This window comes from Simochromis diagramma, unplaced genomic scaffold (assembly GCF_900408965.1).
Source record: "Simochromis diagramma unplaced genomic scaffold, fSimDia1.1 OVJJ01000377.1, whole genome shotgun sequence".
NCBI classification, from domain to species: domain Eukaryota; kingdom Metazoa; phylum Chordata; class Actinopteri; order Cichliformes; family Cichlidae; genus Simochromis; species Simochromis diagramma.
This window is the reverse complement of record NW_024387037.1, coordinates 439798-465423: the sequence shown is the minus strand read 5'-3', so window position 1 is coordinate 465423 and position 25626 is coordinate 439798. Positions and strand designations below refer to the sequence as shown.

Sequence of the window (25626 nt, the reverse complement as noted above, 5' to 3'; positions counted from 1 at the left end):
GATCTCCTCCCACATCTGGACCTGGGCATCAGGACGAGGTGCAGACATTGTGTCCCCGAAGACTAAGGTCACTGGTATCAGTTCCTTGGAGAAAACAGGTCCAAATATGTCTGCAGCAGCTCTGCTGTGCACATGTGGTCACGTTACCGTGAGCTGGGGTGGAGGGGACACTTATAGGCAAGACATGTGGAACTGTGGAAGAGACTGCGATGTTTAAGGAGCAGGTGGGGAGAAACCTGATGTCTGGTGTTTGTCCGAGGCTTCACGATCACTGTTGGAAAGGCCAACATGTGGCTGGAGACTGCTGCACCCCTTGGCTGAATGATGAGACAGCGCCCTCTGCTGAAAACCCTCGGCACAGCATTCGTGGAAGCCTTGAATGTGACAGTTCAGCAGCCTGTGAGCCGTTCGGCTCTCGGCTGTTTGTGCTGTGAACACGACAGAAACATCCCAAATTTTGTATTTCTTTTATTTTTATGTGTTCGACGTCTCTACCTTTGTGCTCATCTTTGTTTACATTTCACCTTCCTCTATTTTTAGTAGTAGTACTAGTAGTAGTATTTTACTAGTACAGTGGTCAGGGTGTGGATGTCCCAGAAGAGGGATGACATGACAGAAGAAATAATTAAAAAGAAAAGTCTATGAAAATAATGTTTTATACTTACTTAAATTCTTCTTGTAATAAAAGCTGCGTGCTTTGTGTTAAGGGCCATCGACACCGGATGTGATTAGTTTGTCACAAAGCCAGCTCTTTGAGGCTGATATCCAAAACAAAAACAAGACAAGGCGAGTTGGGGGAACTAAACTAAACTAAAGCCCAAACTGTGGTAAACTAAAAATAAACATGAAAACTATGATATGGGACATAATCTGAACAGGTGCATGCAAACACTGTGACCAGAAACTTGAAGATGAACTTGAACAGGAGCATGAAAACAATCCTGAGACTTACAGTGACAGGAGATAAGCAGACGACCCGACACCGAACAGCAAGAGACAGAGGACTTCAATGCACAGAAGGGTAATGAGGGAAGTGGAAACACTCGGGAAACACAGCTGACACAAATGAACATGACGCCAAGGGGGAAACAAAAGTAACGCAATGAACATGGAGCACAAGACCTTCAAAATAAAACAGGAAAGACGCAACCCAGTATGCACAATACAATCCTTCAGGGGAAGGATGCTGCGTAGGATCCTTTGACGGCCGGTTAGGACACAAGTGAGCGGCTGTGAAACTGGACAGCCTTCTAGCCTTCGTTTATTTATTTATATTTAAAATAAATATAAAAGAAAAAGAAAAAATGTGAGTGTCTGAGTCGTGTCGGGTCCTTTGGTTACAATCACCATCCAGGTAGAATCACTGACGGTTCACCACAGCTGGGGTGCAGTGATGCAGCGTGGACACTCGCTGTTCTCCCAGTTTTCCTCGGCTCTGATTCAGCATGTTTGATGATTTGTTTCTCTTTATGTAAACAAAAACATTTCCACCATCAGGATGTTTTCCACTCAAACACTCAAGACTAAAATGATGTGAGAAAACCACAGCACTGTTTTAAACTGATTTCTGTGTTGTGTTGAAATGCTGCCGTCCACCAGGGGGCGCTGCAGCTCCTGCACACCAGCCTGGACCCACACACGTATCCGAGGCCTGTAAAGACTTCACTGAAATCACGTTTCAGACATTTAACTTCAGCTTTTACCTGTTAATTAAACGTTGCCCTATCTTAACGAAGGTGACACAACTGAGCCAGTCAGAGGTGAATAATATCTTTATGTGCCTGTTATGATTTTTGGTCATTTCAATTACAGTAATACAAACGCTTTCAAACCTCACTTATATCCTGTATAGCGGGTATCCTCGGTATACCCTGACACCACCACATCTGTCCACAACACACACTTAAAAGGATACGGGGTCCCCTGACCCCACACCAGGGATTCTTGAAGATCACAAGTCCTGGACCAGGAAAATTCACTTAGCTGTTCACTGCACTGTTAAGTGAGGAGGAGTGAGGAGAGAAGCAGCCTGACAGAGGCTCAGCAGGCAGCACTTCATGTGGTTTTTCCATAAAAACGCCATCGTCGCAGCCGGGCACAAAGCCAGGTCTGCTCTCCTTCTGAGGGTGACTGAGACCATCCAAAGCCTTTTCCACATGGCCGCTCTGATCGCCAACAGCATGTATTTGAAAGATGGTGAGCAGCTAGGAATATAATTGCTTATCAGTGCTCTCTCTCCAATCTGTCATGCTTCCTTTAGGATTTGCTAGATTAGCCGAGAGCATCTTCCACTATTAAAGTGTATTTAGCTGCTACTTCAGCCTGTCATATTGGCTTTGGAATTGCACCAGTTGGCCGACATCTCTGAGAAGGTTTAAGAACAGGACCCACAGGTTGAGGCCTACTGGTGAGCCTGTTGCTCCTCACACAGACAGGACTGAAGCCTGTCACAGTGGTGGTTATCACACTGGGTGGAAGAGGCTACTGTGATGGTGTGCAAGTCCCAGGACTGCAGCCTCGTGGGGCCTTTGGGGTGTTTCTGTGGGACACATCTGCACACGCCGACCATGATTGTGTCACAGAAATAGCTTTTATATATGTGGTATCGTAAGGAATTATTTGTTTGTATAAATATATTTGTACACGCAGGCATAACAGTTATTATTTACAGATACAGAGATCTTGACTTCATGTTTATTTTGCTGAAGAAACACACAGACAGGATTGTGTGAAGCACGTTACTTTGAACTGACTGAAGGGCCTACAGCGTTTGTGTTTATGTTTGTAGTTTTCATGGCGTTCAATAAATGCAGCAAAGCGCCCGTCTTGAAGAAGCCGTGCCTGTCGTGGAGCTACAATGACGATGATACATGTGACCCTCACTCGCACACTCAGTCCTTAGTGTGGGCTCCTAAAGACACGCAGACCTTTGGAAGCGCTGACCTGCCTGGGTGGCGGAGTTACAGGCTTTGATGCACGTGATCCAGGAGTGGCGCCGTTTCCCACAGCGAGACACTGAGTGCTGCTTGAAAGAGAAGGTTTGGTTACTTGCATAACACCGGTTCTCTGAACACCGAGTGAGATATCTCACCAAACTGCCCTACCTGCATGGGCAGAGGGCTGGGGATCCCCGTGTCCTTTGCAGTGATTGGACGGCCTCGCACAGACCAATCACAGGAAACGGAGGTGGTGGAGCTTCCGTGATTGGTCACACCAAAGGGCACTTCCCATACATAATGGACTCACTTTGCAGAGAACGGGGGTTACACAAATGACCAGATTTTTTGTTGAATTTATTAGAAATAACTGCTTTATTTTCTTTTTATTACCCATAAAAAATGGAACTGTGAGGCAGAGAGAAAAAGTGTATTGGTATTAGGGCAGCGACGAAGCTCGGCAGGTGTAGCCGAGTTTGTGTAAATGAATCCAATTAAAAGGACCCGACTCTGGGGCACCGGGTTGGCTCAGTGGGAGAGCAGGCGACCGTAGTCGCAGAACAGCAGGCCTGGGTTCGAGTCCGACTTACTTTGTTGTCTATCAGCACTCCCACGGCCAAAAAAACAAAAAAGCAGCCAACTCTGGTGACAAATAAAAACAAAGGTGTCACTGCGACAAGAAGAAGAACTGGTCTTATGATCTGTTACAAAGTTTATTACTGGACAACCTCCAGCTGAGACAGAGGAGCGCTCGCCGCCACGGGCAGGGCGTGAACATAAGGAACAAACATCCACTCAGTCTAACCCTCTGGAGGCATGCCACACCTGTCAGATAAGCCCCGCCCCTCAACTAAAAACTCAATCCCAGACGCCACCGTCCCTCTGTGTTCTGCAGGATGGGAGGCGTGGTCTGTAGCTCCCAGGGACCTCTTACTGTCCGATCTGCAGCTCCTGCAGCTCCTTCAGCAGCTGCTCCTCCTTCTGGATCTTCTCCACCTGCAGAGGAAAGGTTAAGCTCAGAGTTAGCGCCGCTGTGCTCACAGCACCAAGATGTCAGCAACCTTTACCAGTCATCATCTACAGCGTGATCACAGTTCCTCCAGGCACCACCCAGGGCCCGCCGATGACTGCGGCGTTTGCCCCTCATGAGCCCATATTAGTTTGTGGGACATGAGTGTCGGGTTGTCAACAAACATCACCTGGTTCTTCTGCAGGACCTTCCCCGATGCCTGCTGCTCCTTCAGCTCCTCGATGGCCTTCAGTTTCTGAAACGTACAAACGTCACTGAGAGACTGACCGATTACAGCACCACACACCACTGACCCCGCCCCCAGGATGAGATCCACCTGACTGACGTTCACAGAAATAAACCAGCCTTCACCTTCTTTAAGTTCTTGATCTTCTTTTCCACCTCTGGGTCACCGATGCTTGCCTCTGATTGGCTGTTACTGACAGCGGCGGGGTCAGTGGGAGGTTCTGGTTCTGGTTTCGCCTCCTGTTGAAATAATCAGATCAGTGACCGTGTTCACGTGACTGCCTCGAGCACCTTACAACATGGCAGAACCCGGAGTAAGAGGAATGCTGGCAGGCGGTGTGAGATCCAGGTGAGAGCAGACTAAGATCCTCCACACCTGAAACTTCAACCTGAAGCCCAGCGAGGCTGAAATCATCAGTCAGGCTTTTCCTGTTTTTAGCAGATGAATATCAGCAGATCACATGATCACATGTCAGCTGATGATGAAGAAGCCTCTCAGCTTCTTCATCATCAGTCTGTCTCCTCATCATCCTCTGTGATGATGACACATGAATTTAGTCAGGTGTTATCAGACGCTGAATATCAGATGTTTTATGTAAACAAGTGTTTCACAGTAAAAGCCAAACTTTAGAGTGCTTTTAATTTGAAAATGGCACAGCATGTGTAGTGTTTGTATAAACAGCTGATGCAGGAAGAGAGCAGGAGCAGGTGATCCATTGCTTCTCCAGCAGCAGACGTCGACGCCGTGCGAGCGACGGTGTGACGGCGTTCAGCTCGCCTGTGCTCACACGTACGTCACACTTTCGAGTCTCACCTGCTTCGCTGCCTTCTTTGCTTCTCGTTTCCTCTGGTTCTTCAGAGCAGATTTAGAGAGACTCTTCTCTCCCGAAGCTCCGGGACGAAGGTCCTGAGGAGGCTCGTCCTCGTGCTGACAGGAAAAGACAGGTGAGGTCAGGTTACCATAACGACGACTTCTGCCTAAATAATCTAAATCGTCATCTCACCAGTTTGGAGCTGGGCGTGGCGGGCAGGTGTCTCAGTGCAGGTGGCCGGTACGCCTGTGTGGGCGGGGCCTGTGTGGACCCCAGCTGGCTGGGCGCTGCCTGGTACTTGATTGGTCGCTTGGGGAAGCTGCCGTCGGGGAGCGACTGCCAGCGCACCTCCCACAGCTCCGAGCCGGCCGCCACGTCCCATTTCTGAAGCACGGAGCCGGTGTAGTGCCAGATCTTATAACCGTTACTGACCCGCAGCCGAGGAGAGCAGGTCGCCGTGACGATATGCTCACCATCGGGACACCAGGAGAAATGAGTGGCGTCTGGCGCCTGAGGTTTGGACACCTTGGACGAGACAGGTGAGACTGGTGAAGCCAAACACGACGACGATGGCGTTTAAAGACAAACCGATGGACAAGACGCCAACTCGTTCGATTAAATCACTGATTCTTCCTGTAAAGCTGCCTGTAACAGGACAGCTCAATGAGGGCTGGGTTTACAGTTCGATTCATTAAATCCTGAATGATTTTTACATATAAATGTATTTTATCAGAAACGTCAGAATCTCAGGTTAAAGCTCACAAAACTATTTCAGCAAACAGCTCAAACGATTAAAGAGCAGGTAAAAACGTGGAAACAGAGCGTGGATCGTCCACAGACGCCGTCGGCGCTGAGAGTCGACGGCTCACAGATCCTGAAGCTGCAGGTTTCGTCACTCTGACCAACACTGACTGAACCAGCAGCAAAAGAAGATCAAACTGCGCTTCACGTTTGATAACCATGCTCATGAGCTCCCTCTGACTTTGGCTGCTGTACTTCCTGCACAGCTCTCTCTCTCTCAGCACTCAGGGGCCAGTTTACCATCAAATCTCTGTTTCCTGCATTATTCTCTGTTTATTAGCCACCAGTCTGCTGCTGTGTTCAGTGCTGTCGGCCTCTGACAGCAAAGCCTCGTCTCTGCTGTTCAAACTGGACGAATGGAAACTTTTACAAATGACTGCTCAGCTGCGTCTGTAATCAAACCTCATCAGGTCATGTTCACATGTTCATTCATGGTTTGCTTCAGTTTTTGATCGACTGCAGAATATTTTTAAGGTCATCTGCTATAAAAAGCCAGAACAGGAAAACCTGCTTCATGTTTTTCTGTTGGATCCTCAGTTACTTTTAAATTTCCAAGGTTTAGAGGGTTCTTTGGACAGCACACATCTAAATGATCAGAATTATATTATTTCTGACAGTCTGAGTCAAAAATGAGCTGAATTGAATCAGTGATGATACGAGCTGTAAATAAGAGCATCGCTTTGACATGTGATAACAGAAACACACAAACGTGACGGAAAATGCGTACGAAACAATAAAACTGTGTAATGATACAGTTACAATAAAAAAAGCTTCAGTAACAGTCAAATCAGACTGAACACCATCCACAACCACAGATGGAGCGGTTTGATCAAAGAGCCGGGATCAAACAGGTCTCTTTTACATGTTTGGTGTGCTTGGTTTCAGGCTCCACCATCGGGGCTGGGGTCAGAGCTTTGTGACCTGGCCTTGTGACGCTCACAGGAAGTGAAACACCGCTGAAGGTCCATTTACCTGTTGCTTTTCGACCCACCCCCACCCTCCCTCCGCAGGTGTTTTTCCCTCACCTGTTTGTAGTTCTTCACATCCCAGACCTCCATCTGACCTCGCAGGTTACCGAAGCCGGCCAGGATCAGGATGTGGCCCTGAGGGCTACAGACAGGGAGACAGACAACATCCAGCAGTTTAAGGTTTGCCATCCAGCCTGATTTCTCCTCACAGTTAAAAGCTACCAATCAGGTGCAGCCTCTCACAGGAAGCATCCCATCCTACTGACTACACTAGGTCAGCAGGTTTGGTAGCCGTTACCCACCGAGGAGCCAACCACGTTTTCTGCTGCGGTGATACGACGCTTTTCCATCACGTACCGACCTCCTCCTGAAGACGCCGTATGGCTGAGCCACCGTCACGGTGGCATCATTAACAGACGAGACCAAAGAGGCGACAACACGCCGTCGAGCACAGGCGGATTCTCACCTGTAGTACGCTGCGTTTCGCGGTCCGGTCCCAAAGTCGTAGACGGGGTCACATTTGAGGTTGAAGACGGTGGCTTTGGCCGGCATGAAGCCATACACCACGCAGAACTCGGTGGAGCTTGGACTCCACGCCACGTCGTAGATTGGGCCGTTCTTCGCTGTTTCAAAGCGATAAAGAAAAGTCGTTACACAAACATTTCCTGTCGCTAACGCCATATTTTACCCCTCAGGTGACCAACGCTGGCGCCGCAGCGACAAGCTAAACTGGGAAGTAAAAGGAGGATTTACACAGCTGGACCAGCGCCGTCTCTCCGTTAACGCCGAGGTAATGCAGCGTCTGCTCTCCATAGTACGACGCGCCAGTTTTATCCACTTCAGTACTCGCCGTCACCAGCACGGCCGAGGCTGCGGGAAAGACAGGCGGGTTAGCGTCAGCGCTCACAGGGGTCACGGTTCTAGCTGTCGGGACTCGGGACGCCTACCTTTCTTGTTCCACTGCATCATCACTCGGTCAGCCTTGAAGAAGCTCTTGTTGGCGAGCGCAGCAGTCGGCCCTCCAAACGCCGGGTACTGATACAGGCGGACGAACGAAGGAGCTCCTTTGCTGCCCGGAACGTAGACGGCGACCTGACGGGGACAGGCGGTGGGTGGGACCATGTTTAGGTAGAATGAACTATGCTGCTGGACGCTCCGCTCACCTTGCTGGGCTGACCTCCAGGCGACAGCGCAAAGTCGGACACCTTCTGCATGTGGAGCTTGTTGGCGATGGAGTCTGGGAAAAACGATGGCGCAGACATCAGCTGCTGGTTTCACAGCGACAAAGCCGCCGGCTACCGCTGCACGCGTCCTTACCAAAGTCGTTGTCCTCATAGAAGTGCAGCTCGTTGTTGACGATCCTCACGCAGATCTTCTCGTCTTCAGACCAGCTGGGACACCTGCAGACCACCACAGACATCAACACTGACAGGCAACAACCAATCAGTCGATCAATCAATCAGTCAGGGTGCGTCAGGACTCACCACGACTCGACCTTCTTCTGATAGAGGGCTTTGATGAGTCGTCCGCTGCGCAGCTCCCACAGCTGGAGGTTGGCTTCCCCCTGAGGACTGTCCTGAGTCTCTGCAGCGTCACAGAGTCAACTTTGTTTAAACAGCACCGTTCACACCAGCGCGACACACCGAACACACTGAAACACGCCAATCAGCAGAAAAACTGACAATTTAGATTCAGACACAGCAGCTTTCCTCCTTAAAAACCGTTATCTGCAGCAGGCCACACCCCCACACAAACTAAAGCCACGTGCCGCTGACACCTGAAAGGGTCAGTGTGGGTTTAGCCCACACAGGAAATGTCCCTTTCCACCAGACTCCATTCACAAAAACAGTCATTTAACCTCAGAAAGTCTTTACCTGTGAATTTTTCTTACATAAAAAAGTAAAAACAGCTCCACCAGGTGTGCAGACAGCCCTCACCTGTAAACACCTACAGAACTCACTTTCTTTGTTTGGATAAAATTAAACATGCCATGCTGCAGGAGAGAGGCTCCGTGCAGACGCAGGCACACCTGCCTGCACACCTGCCTGCACACCTGCCTGCACAGGGGAACAAAAAGGAGTATCTGCGCAACCAGTCTAGTGTCACTGTCTCCGCGACTGAGCGTGAACTCCGAGTGCAGAGGAGAGTCTGCAAACAGCTGAGAAATGTTTATGTCACATGACATCAGTCTACCTGTCTGGGTGTAGAACATAGGCGTCAAACTCTGGCCCGCGGGCCAAATTTGGCCCGCAGCCTAATTACACTTGGCCCGCGAAGCCACACCAAATGACTATCAGAGCTGGCCTACTGGTATTATACAGCTAATATATAATTATTGTTTAGTATTAAGCTTTGTTTGTTCCATATTCAGTTTTTCAGCAAAACGTGTTTGAGTCCATAAGAAAGGATTCATTCTTATATCTGGAGGAATAAATATATTTCAATAAATATTAACGTCAGCCCGCGACTTTGTTCCAGTTTTGAATTTTGGCCGACTGTGTATCTGAGTTTGACACCCCTGCTGTAGAAGGACTCGTGACCTCATGTGAACTTGTTTTATCTCTAATCTCTCTACGGACGTGAAACTCCCTCTTCTTCTCTTACTCGTGTACAGTTGCCAGGTAACCAGGATGTTGTTGAGTGGAGAAAATTCCAGCAGGGCTGTCTTCGGGAGGTCAAAGGTCGACACCACAGCGCCATCTGAGGGGTTCACGATGGAGACACTGATGTACAGGCAGACAGAGGGTTAGAGGTCAGAGGTCAGACAGGGTGCAAGACAGATGTTACTCACAGGGATGGAGAAGCGCCTACTTTTGTCCGTTACACCAACCAAAGAGTGTCCCGTCTGTGCTGAAGGTCACACATCTGCTGGGCCGGCAGTCCCTGCCACACACACGCACACACACACTGTAAACAAACAAACTGTGTCCGTGTGTGTTGGTGACAGGGTGCGTAGGGGGCAGGGTTACCTCTGGAAAGCTGCATGTGGCTCACAGTGGGGGGGGCCTCGGAGCAGAGACGTGCCATCGGATCCTCGCACTGAAACACAAACACACCAAAAGTATGTGGACGGCTCACTGACGCGTCTGTGACTCCTGAGCACTGACGTTAGCTCAGCGCTGTGAGGGACGGTCTCACCGTCATCGATGCTCTCTAATATTTTTGAACTTTTTTTAGTTGTTCATTCCTACAATGTTTATCCTTAAGACCTCAAATGTAAAACTGATTTTCATCGGAGCTTTTATTTTATTTAACTGTCATTTGAATGTAAACATTTTAAGTTCTTTCTTTATGTTCGCTGGATTGTAGTCATACTGTTATGAGTCAACATGTCTTCGTGTTTACGGAGATTCTGAGAATCTGTGAGACTGAAATTAAATTACAAATTATTCTTGCACCCGTTACTGTGAACAGGTCAGATTAAAGCGGCTCGCTCCTTCAGCGGTGAGATGCTGTTGAAAACAGATGCTTTACATCAGAGGTGTCCAACTCCAGGCCTCGGGGGCGTGTCCTGCAGGTTTTAGATGTGTCAGCTGATTAAAATGGCTAAATGACGTCCTCGCCATGTGTTGAGGTTCTCCAGAGGCCTGGTAACGAACTAATCATGTGATTCAGGTGTGCTGACCCAGGGTGAGATCTAAAACCTGCCAACACCGGCCCTCGAGGCCTGGAGTTGGACACCCCTTTGGTTGCCGCACAGCAAGAAGGTCCTGAGTTCAATTCCAACATCAGGCCAGGGTCTTTCTGTGTGGAGTTTGCATGTTCTCCCCGTGTTTGTGTGGATTCCTTCCAGGTACTCCGGCTTCCTCCCACCGTCCAAAGACAAAGACATGCAGCTTGTGGGGACAGGTTAATTGGAAAAATCCAAATTGCCACTAGGTGTGAATGTGAGTGCGAATGGTTGTCTGTCCCTGTGTGTTGGCCCTGCGACAGACTGGCGACCTGTCCAGGGTGTACCCCGCCTCTCGCCCTATGACAGCTGGGATGGGCTCCAGCGCCCCCCGCGACCCTGAAAAGGAGAAGCGGAAGCGAATGGATGGATGGGTTGCGACCATTGGTCTCAGATATCAACACAGTTTGGAATAAACCGAAGAGTAAAATCCCTTTAATATAACGTAATCCCGATTGAACCAAAACAGTGTCACGTGAGTTTACAGCAAACGCGGCGTTTGAAGCGCACAGCATCGCCTCGCACATCGGCTCTAACACAGACCCTAACGTAGCTGCTGCTCTGGTGTTGTTAAGCTCTTTGTACCCGAAACCTCACTGACGTGAAACAGAAAACAGCGTGGTAAAATTCAACCAGCTCAGTTTTATTAACGGAAACACGCACGGGCGTTATTTTAGAGCCGAATCAACCCAAAGACTCCACAGATTTAAAAACATACAACACTTTCATTGCGAGCGCACGTGACTTTGTTATATTCGCACAAATTAATATTTTATCCGATTCCTCACTGGGTTTGGCGGGCTGCTGGCTCTACCTAACAGCGCGGAGGCTTACGCTGGTCGTGGCAGATGTGTGACTTTGTGTCGTTGTCCGTGGGTTTTAAAAAGACAGACATTTTTATATAAATCAAAATAAACAAAAATGTACCCACCTGCCAGCAACGGGACGGGGGGCGCCATGTTTATTGTGCCGGAAGAAGAAAACAGCACCCCGGAAATGCGTCAGACCACCGAGAGGTGGGTCTATCAGCGCCACGTCAGCAGACAGTCAGTGACACGTCGTTAAAAACTGAAAAGAAGACGCTTACTTTATCATTTATTAACATGTAATTAACGATTCTCTGATAATCGCGAGCTTATAAGATCAGCCACGTTCAACAATTATCATTAAATATCATTTCTTTTTGATGTAAATTTGCGATCAAAGTTGCATCAAAAATGTCGGAAACTGACTAAAAGGGATTCCGCTTTTGCTTTCAAAATAAAAGGCATCTGAAAGCGAAGGAAGGGTAGGAAAAATGAAGGACCTCAGTCAAAAGGTTTTATTTAAATCAGCTTTATAAAAACAACAGTTTAAACAGTAACACTGAATTGGCAGGTGGTGAGGGTGGGTAGATGCGTCTCTAACAGCATCACCATCAACACAGGAGCACCTCAGGGATGTGTCCTCTCGCCACTGCTCTACTCCCTCTACACTTCAGACTGTGTGGCCACCCATGGCTCCAACACCATTGTGAAGTTTGCTGACGACACAGTGGTGTTGGGTGCCATCTCCAACAACGATGAGGCGGCCTACGTGGATGAAGTGAAGAATCTGGCATCATGGTGCCAGGACAACCACCTCCAGCTGAACGTCGGCAAGACCAAGGAGCTGGTGGTGGACTTCAGAAGGAGTCAGCACAGAGACTACAAGCCCATTATCATCAATGGAGCTCCAGTGGAGAGGGTGCAGTCCTTCAAGTATCTTGGTGTCCACATCTCCTCAGACCTGACACATTCAGGTCCAGACCAAAAAGGCTAGGCAGCGCCTGTATCACCTACGGCAACTGAGGAAGTTCAGGGTCTCTCCAGAGATCCTCAGGACTTTCTATACAGGCGCTGTGGAGAGCATCCTCACACAGAACATGACATCGTGGTTCGGGAACAGCTGTGTGAAGGACCAAAAAGCTCTCCAGAGAGTGATCCGTACAGCAGAACGCTGCTGCAGGATTGCTCTCCCCCCGCTTCAGGACACCTACACCAGGAGATGCCGGACTAGAGCAGCGCAGATACTGAAGGACCCGTCCCATCCTGGCAACAAACTGTTCCAACTTCTGCAATCTGGTAGAAGGTTCCGCATCTTCCGGGCAAGGACAGAGAGACTCAAGAGGAGCTTCTATCCCCAAGCCATCCGTGCCCTAAACACACACACCCACCCTCTCACATCATCTATAATTGACTGAGTCAGGACTCTTCCAGACACTAAACCAAGGCACAATGTACATTTCAATTCCTTTAATTTTAAATATGTTTATATTGTCTATCCTGTAAAATAGTCAGATGTCTATTCTTATTAATGTACAGAATTCACCTGCTTGCTGCTACTACTGCACACTCACCCAATGTATATACTATACCCCCCCATGTCGAGGAGTGTGTCAGGTTACCCCCCCCCCCCATTTTTGCACATGTCGAGGAGCGTGTCAGGTTACATTTCATTGTGTGTTATACTTGTATAACTATGCATGTGACAAATAAAGAACCTTGAACCTTGATAAATCCACAGTGGAGAGGGGAACTTTTTCAAACACACATTTTATCAGAATTTTCACTGAGTCTGTAATTGTTTTATATGATTGTAAATAAATAAATTGTATGGCTATTAAAAAGATAAAGATGAAAAAATGTGAACCTTTCCTTTTGACTGGTTGCAAGTCATTAAAGAAAACTGATAATAAACAATTCAACCTGTTTTATACTTTATAAATTACAGCCTTCAAATTAATTAACTATAAAGGATTCAAAATAAAAGCTAACAGATATTACATCACCAGTTATTACGACACAGAAAGGATATAAACTTGATTTAAACATGATAAAAATGGAACCACGTCCTCTTGAACGGCAGACCACAGCTGGCTTTAATTTTGAAAGGGCCTGCAGGAAATCATGTTTGCGCAGTAAGGCGCTTTCCATGGAGTGTGGGCGTGACCAGCACGAAAGGGGGCGGGACATCAGGTTTTTGAGTACGTCGACAAACAAGAGTCGGTCCCAGTGCGTGAAACAGCGGAGCGACGAGCGCGAGGACGAAACGACGATAAACAAACAAACAAACAAACAAACAAACAAACAACAGCGACGACAAGATGGTGGCCAAACAGAGGATCCGCATGGCGAACGAGAAACACAGCAAGAACATCACGCAGAGAGGAAACGTGGCCAAGACCACGGTGAGTAAAACCGTCATCATCATCGTCAGGGCGAAGAGCGCGAGCCGAAACTGATCGATAAACGATCAGAAACCGATCGATCGCGTCAGGATCCGTCGTCAGGTCCAGTCAGGCCAACTTCAGGAGCACTTCAGCTCCCCTGTAGACAGACTGTAACAGATGGGTTTAAAAACAGGAAAAGCCAAAGGTCAAAGGTCAAAGATGATTGTTTTAAAGGTGAGACGCTTTAAAAGTGTCTCTACAGGAGAGTAAAGCGCAGGTATTGATCACAGGTGATCGAGTTTAGAGCTAATGTGACTCAGAAGTCTGAGAATTCCAGAGAAACGGGCTGTCCGTGAAGGCAGCGCACTTGGAGCTGGTCCCAGCAGGCCTGGGAGAAAGGTGGGGTACACCTGGACAGGTGTCAGGTCTAGTTTTAGTCACAATCAGAGTCAAACCCACAACCTTCCTGCAGCGAGACGACCGTGATAACCGCTGCTCCACCCAATCCACAATAAACACAGATCGGGATGAGCGTGATGGGCTGATCAATAAATTGTGTGTGTGTTTCAGAGGAGCCTGACTGATGACAAAGGTGTGGGGCCGTGGCTGCTCGCCCTCTTCATCTTCGTCGTCTGTGGATCAGGTGAGTCCTCCTCTTCTTCTTCGGTCATAAAGGTCTGCTTCACGCTGACGGCTCGTTCATTGTGTGTTATAAACGTGTCCTTTGATTTTCTGGTTTATGAAAGCTTTAAATAACTGTTGACTAAAGAGCTGGAAATGGGCGGGGCCTGTCCCTGTGATGTCATGGCACGCCGTGCTGCTGTGACCTTTAATTGATGACGAGTACCTGGTGCTTCAGGTGTGTTTGATCAGGGTGATCTGAGCACGCTCAGACGTGATCACAGAGGTCGTGTCAGGTTATCTTTAATGGAAACTACTTTTAAAAAATATATTTAAAATAATATAAAATCAAAGGGAGAAAAATGCTTTAAAAAGTTCTGAAAATGTCATAAATATTTAAATAAACTGAATATTTTAACTTCAGGGCAAAAAAATCGCATTAATACTAAAAGTAAGTTTGTTTTTTGAGTAAAAATGTAAACAAATCCTTTAGATAATATCAAAATGATGAAGAATCACATTTTCCACGTGAAATCATTTTTCAGATAACTCGAGTGGTGTGAATAAAATCACCAGTGATTATTTTATTCTGAACGGATTAAAGACAAACGTGAAACGCAGTAACGCTGATGCCTCGTCTGTCCCGCAGCCATCTTCCAGATCATCCAGAGCATCAGGATGGGCATGTAGAGTGATGTCATCGACGGGGGCGGGGCCACGGAGGCGCGGCGAACGCCAGCACCATCAGAACACCGTGTTGCCGCCCCAACCCGACGAAAACATTCCTGAACTCTGACCACCGTCACCTGAGCAGACAACCCCCTGCCCCCCTCTCAAACAAACCCCGCCCCCTGACACCAGCCTGTTATCTGTTGATTTAACCTGTCGCCACCCGCTGTCCTTCTCACAGTGTTCATGTTTCACTCTGTGCCTTTCTGTGTTTACCTGAGCTTTGGCCCCGCCCCCCTGCGGGGCCAGCTGCAGACCAAAGTGATGGTGGCGTCTGGACATGAAGGTCTTTTGAATCAGAAGGTAGTGAGGAGCTCACAGGTGAGCCTGCACCGTGTGCAGCTGCACCTGAACATTCCCGATCACTCAATAAAGTTCACTTTGAATACGGAGCGCCGTGTGTGTGTCGTGTCTAAGCCCCGCCTTTCCTCGCTCACCAAGTCAAAGCTGTCGGCACGATCGTCTCTAATCAGTCATCAGGCCTGAGACGGCGACTCCGTCAGAGTCAGACCTCTGTATCTGTGAGTGTAATCAGATTACACTCACTGTGCCTTACTGTAGAGTCCCTGATTACATCACAGCGATCAGTCGGCGGTCACTGGTGGGTGTGACGGTGTCACAGTCGCAAAGACGATGAAATTATTTGCAGACTGAAACGAGCGTGTTTACAGTGTAATCAGATTACATTTAACCTCACAGGTGGAGAGTCAGTCGCTGAGTGATGTCACAGATTTCAAATCAAAGGTACCGTTAGGATTCACGCTCTGTGACGAGGACCGTCAGCTGTTCCTCTGAAGTCTGTGATGATGTCATGAACTGACTGATCAGCTGATCAGTGTTGAAGCTGCTTCCTGGATCAAGGCCTGTGCTGACCTCTGACCTCTTACTGTGCTGTTACTGTGACTAATCAGGTCTGAGCAGCTTTGGCTAAGTTGGTTCATCCTCCAGGGGGCGCTGCAGGGTTAGAGCTAGGGTAACCCTAACCCTCACTTTAGGACCAGGAGTAAAGGTCGTTGAAAGGGGAGGAGACATGCTGCTTCCCAACAGAGCGCCAGAGGGAGTGTACGCCCAGGGCGCCAAACAGGCTAGGACCGCCACTGCACCCGATGGATTAATAAAGTTTTATGTAATCTAATCTAATAACTTTGATCTCAGCCAAACCGATTTACTCACGAACAGACCTCCCTCTGGGCTTCTCTGCTTGGGCTGCTGCCCCCACGACCCGGCCCCGGATAAGCGGAGGAAAATGGATGGACGATAACATTTTTAAGTGACTTATGTAGTCATGTTTAACCTTTTCCAAATATGTGAGGTCTTGATAAACCGAGCAGATATTTGAAGTTTACACAGAAACATTCTCGCCTGAAAATATCTTAAAAGTTTATTTTGTGACCCAGAAAGATTAGTAAGAGTAATATTAAAACTAAGCAGCTGCCACCATTGTTGAAAACACTATGAATGCTGGGAACGCGGGCCACGAAGGATACACCGGACCCATCCTTCAAATCTGGAGAACAGGAGGACCCATTTGGAGGAGTCTACAAATTTGGACAGCCTTTGCTGCGTCGCTGTAATCGGCCTCAGGACGATGCAGCCTATGAATTTGGACATCGCAGGTGGCAGCAGGGAGCTGCTGCAGTGTCCCTGTTGGCCCACCAGGTGGTGCTGTGTGAGTGTGAACCATGTTTTCAGGCCTCATTAATCAAGGTAAACAAACAGCTGATCAATCAATAATCTGCAGTCTGGACTTTTGAACATTTCAAACGTATTTTTACATAATTACATGAAAATAATAAAATGTTTCCATTTATTAAATACAATATAGAAACAACAACAACATGAATACACACATAAGACTGTGTGTGTCTGTCTGTGTGTGTGTCAAACTGGTTATGTACACTTTTGTCCTGAGCTGGTCTTCACTGTGAATACTTGTTTTTCATAGATTTTATTATAAATATTATTTTGTATCTTTTTACACTAAATGTAAATGTACACAAGTTGAGTCTGTTCATCTGGATGGTTTCAGTGCGAGAAACGTTTCGTCATCATCAGCTGACGTCTTCAGTCTCAGCTGACTGCAGGTTCCAACCTTATAAACAGGACATTTGTACAATGACTGAAACCTGCAGCACTGAAGGAACAACGGGTCACCTTCATCATAATTATGCAAATTCTCATGACCATTGATCAACAACCACTGATCAATAACCATGAGTACCATTCACAGAGAGTTGGGGAATGGCTGCAATCACAGCATGTAAGATGGCGACAGATGAACCCTTAGGCCCCTCCTCCATTCAGAGATGGTCTTTCCCTTTCACGTAAATGGAAGCCACTCGCATCACTTAGTAAATGTGTTTTAATTCTGTCATTTCTTGTTTTTAGTTTACTTCCTGTTTGTCTCTCGCAGCTCTTGCTGATTTGTTTGTTTATTATTGATAATTGTGTAAAAATCAAAAATATCACAAAACAAATCTTTCATTTACTTTTAAAATATTAATATTTCAGATGTTTATTTTATTTATTAGTTGTAGTTATTTATTTTATAATATTTTAATTTGAGATTGTTAAACTTTATTTGCCTGTTTTTGATTTTTAAAATGATTTTGTCGGTTTGTTTGTGTCTGCAGGGTGAGCGACCCACGCTCACCCTGCAGACACTCTTTGTTCTCAGGCCTTTGTTTCCACAGACATCAGTGTCTCTCGCACACACACGCAGACACACACACACATTCATCATCCAACCCATTTCTTTAAAGTCTGACCTGTTTTCATCTGAATATTTGGAGCACCCTCCCCCTCCCTCCCCCCAAAGAGAGCATGGACGACCTGAGAGCGTCTCAAACCTGCGTTCTCTCTAACGGCCACCAGGGGGCTCGACCTCTGTGAACTCGTACCTCGTACGAGCTGCGTCCAGCAGGAGAACATTTACTAAAATGTTTCTGTTTATTTCTGTAATTTGTCAACAAAACAACAAACAAATGTCACACATTAAGGACAGAAAGAGGACACCACCAGTTTACTGAGTGAAGGACTCACACCTGTCATAGCGTCCATCACTCGCATTCAGAGCGCTGCCGTGCTGTTTGTGAGGCGGGATTAGTCTGAACTGTGAATCATGCAAAGCTGCTCTACGTCAGTCCAGCACTCAAACCGTGGCGGTGAGGACGGGCAGGCGGGGGAAACAGGAAGTGCACAAAGATGTGAAACAGCTTCCCCATGATGGAGGACAGAGGAACAGCGTCTGACAGGACACAAGTCTAAGCAAAGGTCAAAGGGCAAAGAGGGATTACATGACTGTCGTTGCTAAGTAATTAACTCAACCGCTGCAACTAAAGTGGGCGGGGTCAAACGCCACAGTTCCTACGGGCTACAGAAATATTCTCACGTAGATGAGCAGCAGGCTGCTTATCACCAAAACGCCATCCAGTCAGCTCAGTCACCACTTTACACATTGTGATGTCATTCGCAGTCATGAGGACGGGGCGCCGTGACATCACAGAGCTGCCAATGGTTCGTTGTTCTTTAATGTTTAAAGTCCCTTGAAGTCAGGAAAAAAGTCCACAGACGCCATGCTTCCTGTCAGGTCACTTCCTGTCTGTCGTCTTCAGCTGTTGGATGCCTGCTCCGGCTTCAGTCTGATAGCCCAGGAGTTTGCAGAGACGATGTCGCCGCGGCGATGGACGCGGCAGGTGTAAACGCCTTCGTTGAACTCGTTGGCGACGATGCGCAAGTCTCGGTCCTTCATGACGATGTACCCTGGAATGGATGAGAGGATCTGCTCGCCATCTTTGTACCAGCTGCAGGAAAACCACAGACACCACAGACCTTTAAGCTTTCAGCTCCGCCCACAATCATTCAAACAGCTGTACAGAAAATGACCACAAGCCCCGCTCGTTAACTGTGACTTGTCCTGGCTCCTGAAACTCTCCGAGAAAGATTTTAACCTTGACGAGCTGTGTCCATGACCAGTGACGCCGCAGCATTAGCTTCAAAACATGAACAAGGAAAGTTTGAAGCCTGATCTTGAAAGTAGAGATAGTGTCTGTCTCCCGAATCCAAACTGGAAGCTGGTTCCACAGAAGAGGGGCCTGAAAACTGAAGGCTCTGTTATTGTAAATGTTATCAGGAAATGATCAGACAGGAAACTCTGTTACATGTTCAGTTTCTATGCCACATGTTAAAACAAGATCTAGAGTGTGATTAAAGTGGCGGGTGGGTTCTTTTACATGTTGACAGAAGCCAGTTGAGTCTAATAACAGATTAAATGGCATGTTGAGGCTGTCATTCTTAGCATCTACATGTTAAAATCACCCACAATAATGATTACGCCAGCATTGATGAGCTGACCTGATTTTGGGGGGGAAGCGGGTGCTTTTGGTTCCACAGCGGAAACCCACCACCTTTCCCCGAGGAACCATCTTGATCTTCGTGTTGGCTGCCGGCGGTGTTGCTGTAGTGACCACCTCCAGAGGCTCTGCAGTGGGAAGAGGATGGAGACGGGCAATGAGCGTCATGCGGGCTTCTGTGAGGGTGTCAGAGGTCAGAGGGGCCTCACCGTAGCAGAAATCACAGCGCTGAGGACAGTTCTTCTTCATGAACGTCTTCCTTCGCTCGCAGAAGCCGAGCCGAGCCCACGGGTCGCAGACTCGCTTCTTATCCAGACAACCTGCAGAGCGACAGACGTGTCCAGTCACTTAAACACAACAAACACACGTCACATGATGCAGCGGCGTGTTTCCGCCTGTCTGCATCAGGGGATGTTTATTTCTGATCGATCAGAGCAGTTTCCCCTCAGTCCACCTTAAATATCTCAAATGCATAAATGTGCTGTTTCCCAGCTTTGCAGCGAACAGCTGTAAACCTGACTGAAGCAGGAAGAGCTCGTTGCCGGCCGCGCTGGGGTTTACCGTAGAGTCTCTGGATGCCCCACACGTCGTCCTGGGCGATGTTCCTCTGTCCGGTGTAGGTGGCGTTGGGATGCATCAGAGCCTGAGGGTCTCTGGAGTGCCACAAACCCAGAGCGTGGCCGATCTCGTGTGCCGCCACCTGGACCAGGTCGTTCAGCCAGACTCCTGCAGGAGGAGATTTTTACATCCAATCATCATCATCCTCAGAGCGCCGGCTGCAGGATGGTAATGACGTGTTCTCAGAGGAGCGTCACTCCTGCTGCAGCCTCCTACAAACAGACCACGCCCACCACACTCGCAGCCTGTGACTGCTGCCCCTCAGCAGGCTTCCAGAAGCTGATCACAATGATCTCTGAGGTTTCTGCTGTGCTCTTCCTGTCAGTCATGTTTCAGGAGTTTGTTTAGATTTTGATCATTTAAGAAGCATTGAGGAATAAATCCTGTCACGATATCAGCGCTGCTGTTTATAACACACACACACACGTTATAAACTCCAGTGTTTTTCTCCCATTAGAGACACTCTTAAGCTGAAGCTTCCCTTCAGGACCTTAAACTTCAGACTTTCAAAAAGTGAGGAACACCTAAAACAACATTTGTGCTGTTTCTTTCATCTCTCAGACTACGGTGGCCTTCTAGGAACACACTAAACACACACAGAACCATCCTACGTGCTCCAACCTTGTTTCCAGCTGAAGCGGGACTTCCCGAGGATCCAGAACTCGTGGTTGTCAAAGTGAATTTCTCCCCGTGGTGGCAGGAAGGCGTGCGCCAGCTCGCCGTTCAGCCCATCGAAACACGGGTGGAGAGGAGACCACCAGCAGTCCGTGTGGTTGAAGGTGTAGAAACCTGGAAATAGGAAACTGAAGTGGAACATCTCAGAGGACGAAAGCAGAGCTCCTCATCCTGCAGACGTGTTCGTGTCCTTTCATGAGGACGACCTACTGAACGCACTTCTTTAATTACCATCAGCAACATGTAGCTGCAGCCTTCACCAGCAGGGGGCAGAGTTTTACTCTTACCGCCGCTTCGTCCAGAACCTTCAGCTTGTCCAGCCCACTAGTAAAGGTTCGGCTGACTCACTACGCCATCTTGTGGTACAAACTGGTATAACATGAAACAACAGCCTGTCTCCATTTTAATATCAGCTGATATCTGTTCAACACAACATCGATGCTGTCTCTCCACCTTCTGTTGATACTTTGGTTGGTTTTTCTAAGGTTTGAATCACTTTGAACACAGGCAGTTACAATTACGAGGCAATTTTTTAATGATATGGACTAATCTTGTATTAAAATAAAGTACCTGTGACCTGTTTAGTGCCAGGGTTAGGGCTCTAATCCATCACTTTAAGCAGAAGTTGGCCCTTTTCAAATGAAGTCTCCCACACAGAGAGAGGTGCGTGTTAACCTGACCCTGCGGGTCCACAGCCAGTTAAACGTTCAGTCCTACCGATGGTGATGTCAGCGGTATCGTTGCCGTCTGTAACCTCGGTGAAGGTCAGCGGAGACACGTCACTCCACTTTGTGAAGGCGATGCCGATGGCCTTCCTGGTGTCCTCCACATTCAGGGTGTTGGGGAACTTGATGATCCTGAGATGGAAGAGACAGACAGATAACTGGACTCTGATTGGTCCTCAGAGAATGATGCTCCGCCTCCTCTGATTTCAGTTGTGTGACTGGTATAGAAATACAATGGGAGGGCAATCAGTGAGGTAGGTACTCATCAGCATGGAATCAGGAAACAAACGAGCCAATCACGATGCTGCGCCATTCGCTTTCTTCATCGTCATCTATGAACGTTTTTCAGTCGTTAACAAAAAAAAACCCCCAAAAAAACTGGTTGTCAAAGAAAGGACAAAATGTTGTTTCAGTCACCCGGGCTCCGCCTGCTACCAAAGGCCCTTTACCTGCATGGAAGGAGCCAGAATGAAAATAACCACCCAAATAACTGCCTGCAGGCGTTACAGCGAAGGGTCCTGAGTGTCAAGATTGTTTCTAGACTTTGACCTGAGGCTGCTGCTCCTGCTGCCGACGATGAGGAGGAGGAGGAAGGGTTGGTTCCTGCGCTGTTTATTGGTTAGACTCTCGGACACCAGAGATTATTCTCTGCCTTGTGGTTTATATTCTGCTCTTTATTTTTGACTTGTATAAATTGGAGGCCGAACACGAGGCTCTGTGTGAGGGTCACTTTCTTTGTTCAGGCTCCTGCTGGGTGAATCACTGTAGATATGACAGCCAGCAGGCCCTCAGTATTAGCTTGAATTTCAGGCTCCAAATGTTTACCTTCATAATTAAATATTCTACACGTAGAATGTGCTTTAATACAAGCTGTGGCAGAGGTGCAGAGGTCCAACCAATAAACGCTGAAATGCAGCAAAATAATAGAAAGACGCAGAATTAGACGATGAAGACATTAAATCATTAACTTACACATGATCTTAGAGGACGATTAGAGAAACAGAGCATTTTGAAGTTCCTGACCTTGTAAAAGCACACGTGATGACCTCAGAGCTTCACTGAATGAATTACAGGATGTTACTAAGTCTGTACAGGTGTTTCTCTACCTGTACGTGATGTTATGGTGAGTCCACTTGTGTCCTAGAGGGTTGATGGCATAGCGTTTGCTTCTTGCTGCTCGGTCCCCGAACACCTCCATTGATCTGCTGCTGTCAGACATCTGAAACACAGCAAACATGCAGAGTTAATAACCAATCAGCTTCCTTAAAATCAGTTGCAGTGCCTCTAGCGTCCAGCAGAGGCAGCAGTGAGTCAGTCCCCATAGACTCCCGTTTTTAAACTTTACAGCAGAATTAAACACGTTTACAGCCTGATACACAAACTGTTTGGTCTCTGTGGATACGCGACGTCTGGACCGTGTTTGTGCTGTTGGGGCCTTTGTAATGACATCATCTGACCAATAATATGTCTGCTGTGAGGTCACTGTACTAACAGAGCGTCCACAAGGCTGAGCTCTGGGTTTAATGCGGCAAACTGGAGGATTTTGATTGTATGGTACTGAGCCCTAACTGGCCCGTGTCTGTGGATGCAGACCAGCTCATGACTCAGCCATGTTGGCTTTGCTGGCTGGGGCTGTTTTATCGAGCACGGCGAGCTCCGTCTGGAGGTTTTCTGTTATTGATGATTTGACACCACCTGTAGTTTCAGGAGGTCATAGGTCACATGAATGACTGGTTTTACCAAAGTCAGGAGCTGATGCAGCTAGAGCGTTTTGGCCCAGCAATAACAGGCTTCCTGACCTCTGTAATTTCCTGTGATTATTTCAAAATAAAAGCTCAAGTCTCAGCAGCCGTGCATGATACGCTGTTCAAACAGAAACAGAAATACTGCAGCGCTCTAATGAAACAGGAGACTCTGGAAGGCTCTGTGCACAGATGTGGACAGATGTGGCACTAGGGTGATTCCATACAGATGTGAAACACTTCCTTCTTTGTCTCTTTCATGTGTGGCTTTGATGTGCTTTGATTTCCCCCCCCCCCACGTTTCTGTCAGCCACATGTGAACTCGGCTGAACCTCCTTTGCCTCCACGTTTCACTCGTTAGAAAGTCTGCTCACACATCTGAGCGCTCAGACAGAAACGACCCCACAGGCTCCACCCAGCGCCCCTTGCTATGTGGACACCACCTACAGCTTCTGCTTTGGCGCTGTTCATTCACACGTTTATGCTCTGCTCCCAGCAGCTGTTTGCTGTTACTGCAGGAAACTTGCAGAGCGCCATCTGGTGGACAGACTGTGCAACACCAACACTCCAAGCCTGGCTGAATGGTGTTTCTCCTGTTATCAGTGCTGACACTGACAGATCAGCTCACAGATAACATCAGCAGCCTCACGTTTGTGACACCGAACAGCAAAAATTGAATATTTGATCCGTTTCTGATCTGGATCGACTGAAGGAACCAAAACTGTGATAACGACGGGTGAGTTCAGACTGACAGCAGACTGCAGGTGATGCTAACACCCCGGGGACCTGAGTGTGACTGAGGAAACAAACCTAAGACCTGCCTGGAGTCCGTTTCACAGGAATCGTCAGACTTACAGAGTTTGATCAGATTTCAGACAGTGTGAACGTTTCTACACTGAGTCTGAGACACGAAGCAGTAAACATTTTAATCAGCAGTGCAGGACTGTGTGAGGTCACCTCTATGCTCTGCAGGCTTTTAAAGGCTCATTCTAAATATTCAAACCAAACCAGTCAGCTATTTCATGGAAAATCATCTCAGCAAAGTCAACTTAAGATGTTTAAAGAATCATTCCAAAAGTTTTAATGAGCACAAAGAAATGGCAGAACCACAGAGACCACAAAACGTCTGCAAACGTCTTCAGAGAGCTTTGTGGAAAACAGACTCAGACCACATCACAAAGAGACGCAGCGAATAAAAAGATTACAGCGCAGACACACTCTCATCACGTTTCAATTTTGTTTCCTGACTTTAAATAGAAGAAAATCTTGTAAAACCGTTTCACAGATTTACGCTTCAGTGACTTTTCAGACCCAGAAATCAGCTCCCCACCCACTCTCACAAAAGCTGCAAACTGATGTTGGAGTCAGTTGCTGTCTGACCTTCAGGGTCCCTCAGCTGAGAGCCAATCACGTGACTCCAATCACGTGGGTTTTTTTCTAGTTTGATGTGTGAAAGAGTAAAAAACGCTCAGATTCATCTTCAGTTTATCGTCAGAGAGAAAGAAAAGCGCAAAATCATCTGAACTCAGAAACTTCATCATTTCTAAGTCTGAGCGAATAAGAGCCGGCTCCAGCGCCAGGGTGAAGAGGAGGAGGGTTATGATCTGTGTCTGACCTCGGGCTGACTGCGCGCTCTTTGTTCTCTCCCAGTTTGTCTGAAGTCGGTCCCGACACTGACCTTCATCATCACCATCACCATCATCATCATCAGCTGAACGGGGTCCATGGCGAGTCTCCGACCGCGTGCCCGTCAATCAATCAGTCAAACAATCGATCGGTGAGCGCGTGCGTCATCCCACGGAGTTTCCAGGCGCGCAGATTTACGCACGCACGCTCCGCGGAGCTAAAAGTCGCGCAAGCTCCACTTCAGGCAGAAAATCAAAAAGCGGGAAAGATCCGAACCCCGGAGACCCGACCCGACCCGCTCCGTGCGCGTGCTCAGCGTGGTCCGGGACCCGTGGGAGGAACGCGCTCCGCTGGGGAACAAACTGAGTGAAGTTCCCGGAGTGTCCGCTCGCTGCTGCAGCGGGGCTGGTCCGGAGGGGCGGGGTCAGGTGAGGAGACCAGTTTAACCCTTTCCCACCGGAACCACAGTTCTGTTTAAGCACTGAGCTCACTCAGCGGATAAACAAACCAGACCCGCTCCCGGTGTTTCCCTCTGGGGCCTCAAGGGCTCCAGACTGCAGGTTGGGCCACCCTGAGGTGTTTTCCCAGCAGCAGCGGTCCAGATGTGCAGCAGTTGTTTCGTCTCTGCTAAGAACATCTGTCCAAACACTCAACAGCTTCCTGTGAGGGAGACACGAAAACAGCAAAAACCAAAAATCGTTTACAAACTGAGAAATACTAACAAAACAGACCTGTAGACCTAAAAATACACACATCAAAAACTCCTTACAAATACTGCACTACTAGTACTACACACACACACACAAAGGTCCTGCGATTGAACAGATTGAACTCGCTGCAGGTTTCTATCCGTTTATGACTTTACAGAAATAATTAAGAGAAAAAACATGATGTGGGAGGATTCAG

General features: G+C 47.8%; 3 protein-coding genes across 5 annotated transcripts; 1 reads left to right on the top strand and 2 right to left on the bottom strand.

Annotated features, from left to right (window-relative positions):
- Nucleotides 1-3292: 3292 nt before the first annotated feature.
- Nucleotides 3293-11463, bottom strand: eif2a (eukaryotic translation initiation factor 2A). Its single transcript, XM_040043309.1, has 16 exons — nucleotides 11374-11463; nucleotides 9742-9811; nucleotides 9584-9655; nucleotides 9377-9495; nucleotides 8257-8356; nucleotides 8090-8172; nucleotides 7936-8009; nucleotides 7720-7864; nucleotides 7526-7642; nucleotides 7239-7395; nucleotides 6830-6914; nucleotides 5196-5528; nucleotides 5006-5119; nucleotides 4318-4431; nucleotides 4136-4201; nucleotides 3293-3932 (listed from the first exon to the last, which is right to left on the bottom strand). Exons 1-16 carry the CDS (start codon nucleotides 11399-11401, stop codon nucleotides 3867-3869), a joined length of 1743 nt encoding a protein of 580 aa, XP_039899243.1. The 5' UTR covers nucleotides 11402-11463; the 3' UTR covers nucleotides 3293-3866.
- A 1981-nt stretch (nucleotides 11464-13444) lies between these two features.
- Nucleotides 13445-15374, top strand: LOC120740833 (stress-associated endoplasmic reticulum protein 1). Its single transcript, XM_040043316.1, has 3 exons — nucleotides 13445-13650; nucleotides 14203-14275; nucleotides 14903-15374. The coding sequence occupies exons 1-3, from the start codon at nucleotides 13567-13569 to the stop codon at nucleotides 14941-14943; spliced, it is 198 nt and encodes a 65-aa protein (XP_039899250.1). The 5' UTR covers nucleotides 13445-13566; the 3' UTR covers nucleotides 14944-15374.
- Nucleotides 15375-17912: 2538 nt separating this feature from the next.
- Nucleotides 17913-25141, bottom strand: mmp23bb (matrix metallopeptidase 23bb). Of its 3 annotated transcripts, none has more exons than XM_040043375.1 (8): nucleotides 24710-25137; nucleotides 22459-22571; nucleotides 21345-21484; nucleotides 20574-20741; nucleotides 19896-20060; nucleotides 19544-19654; nucleotides 19336-19462; nucleotides 17913-18785 (listed from the first exon to the last, which is right to left on the bottom strand). In XM_040043375.1, exons 1-8 carry the CDS (start codon nucleotides 24818-24820, stop codon nucleotides 18593-18595), a joined length of 1128 nt encoding a protein of 375 aa, XP_039899309.1. In that variant the 5' UTR covers nucleotides 24821-25137; the 3' UTR covers nucleotides 17913-18592. The 3 variants fall into 3 exon arrangements, with proteins under 3 accessions (XP_039899309.1, XP_039899310.1, XP_039899311.1); XM_040043376.1 differs by having other exon boundaries at nucleotides 24773-25132; XM_040043377.1 differs by lacking the exon at nucleotides 19896-20060 and having other exon boundaries at nucleotides 24710-25141.
- Between the last annotated feature and the right edge of the window lie 485 nt (nucleotides 25142-25626).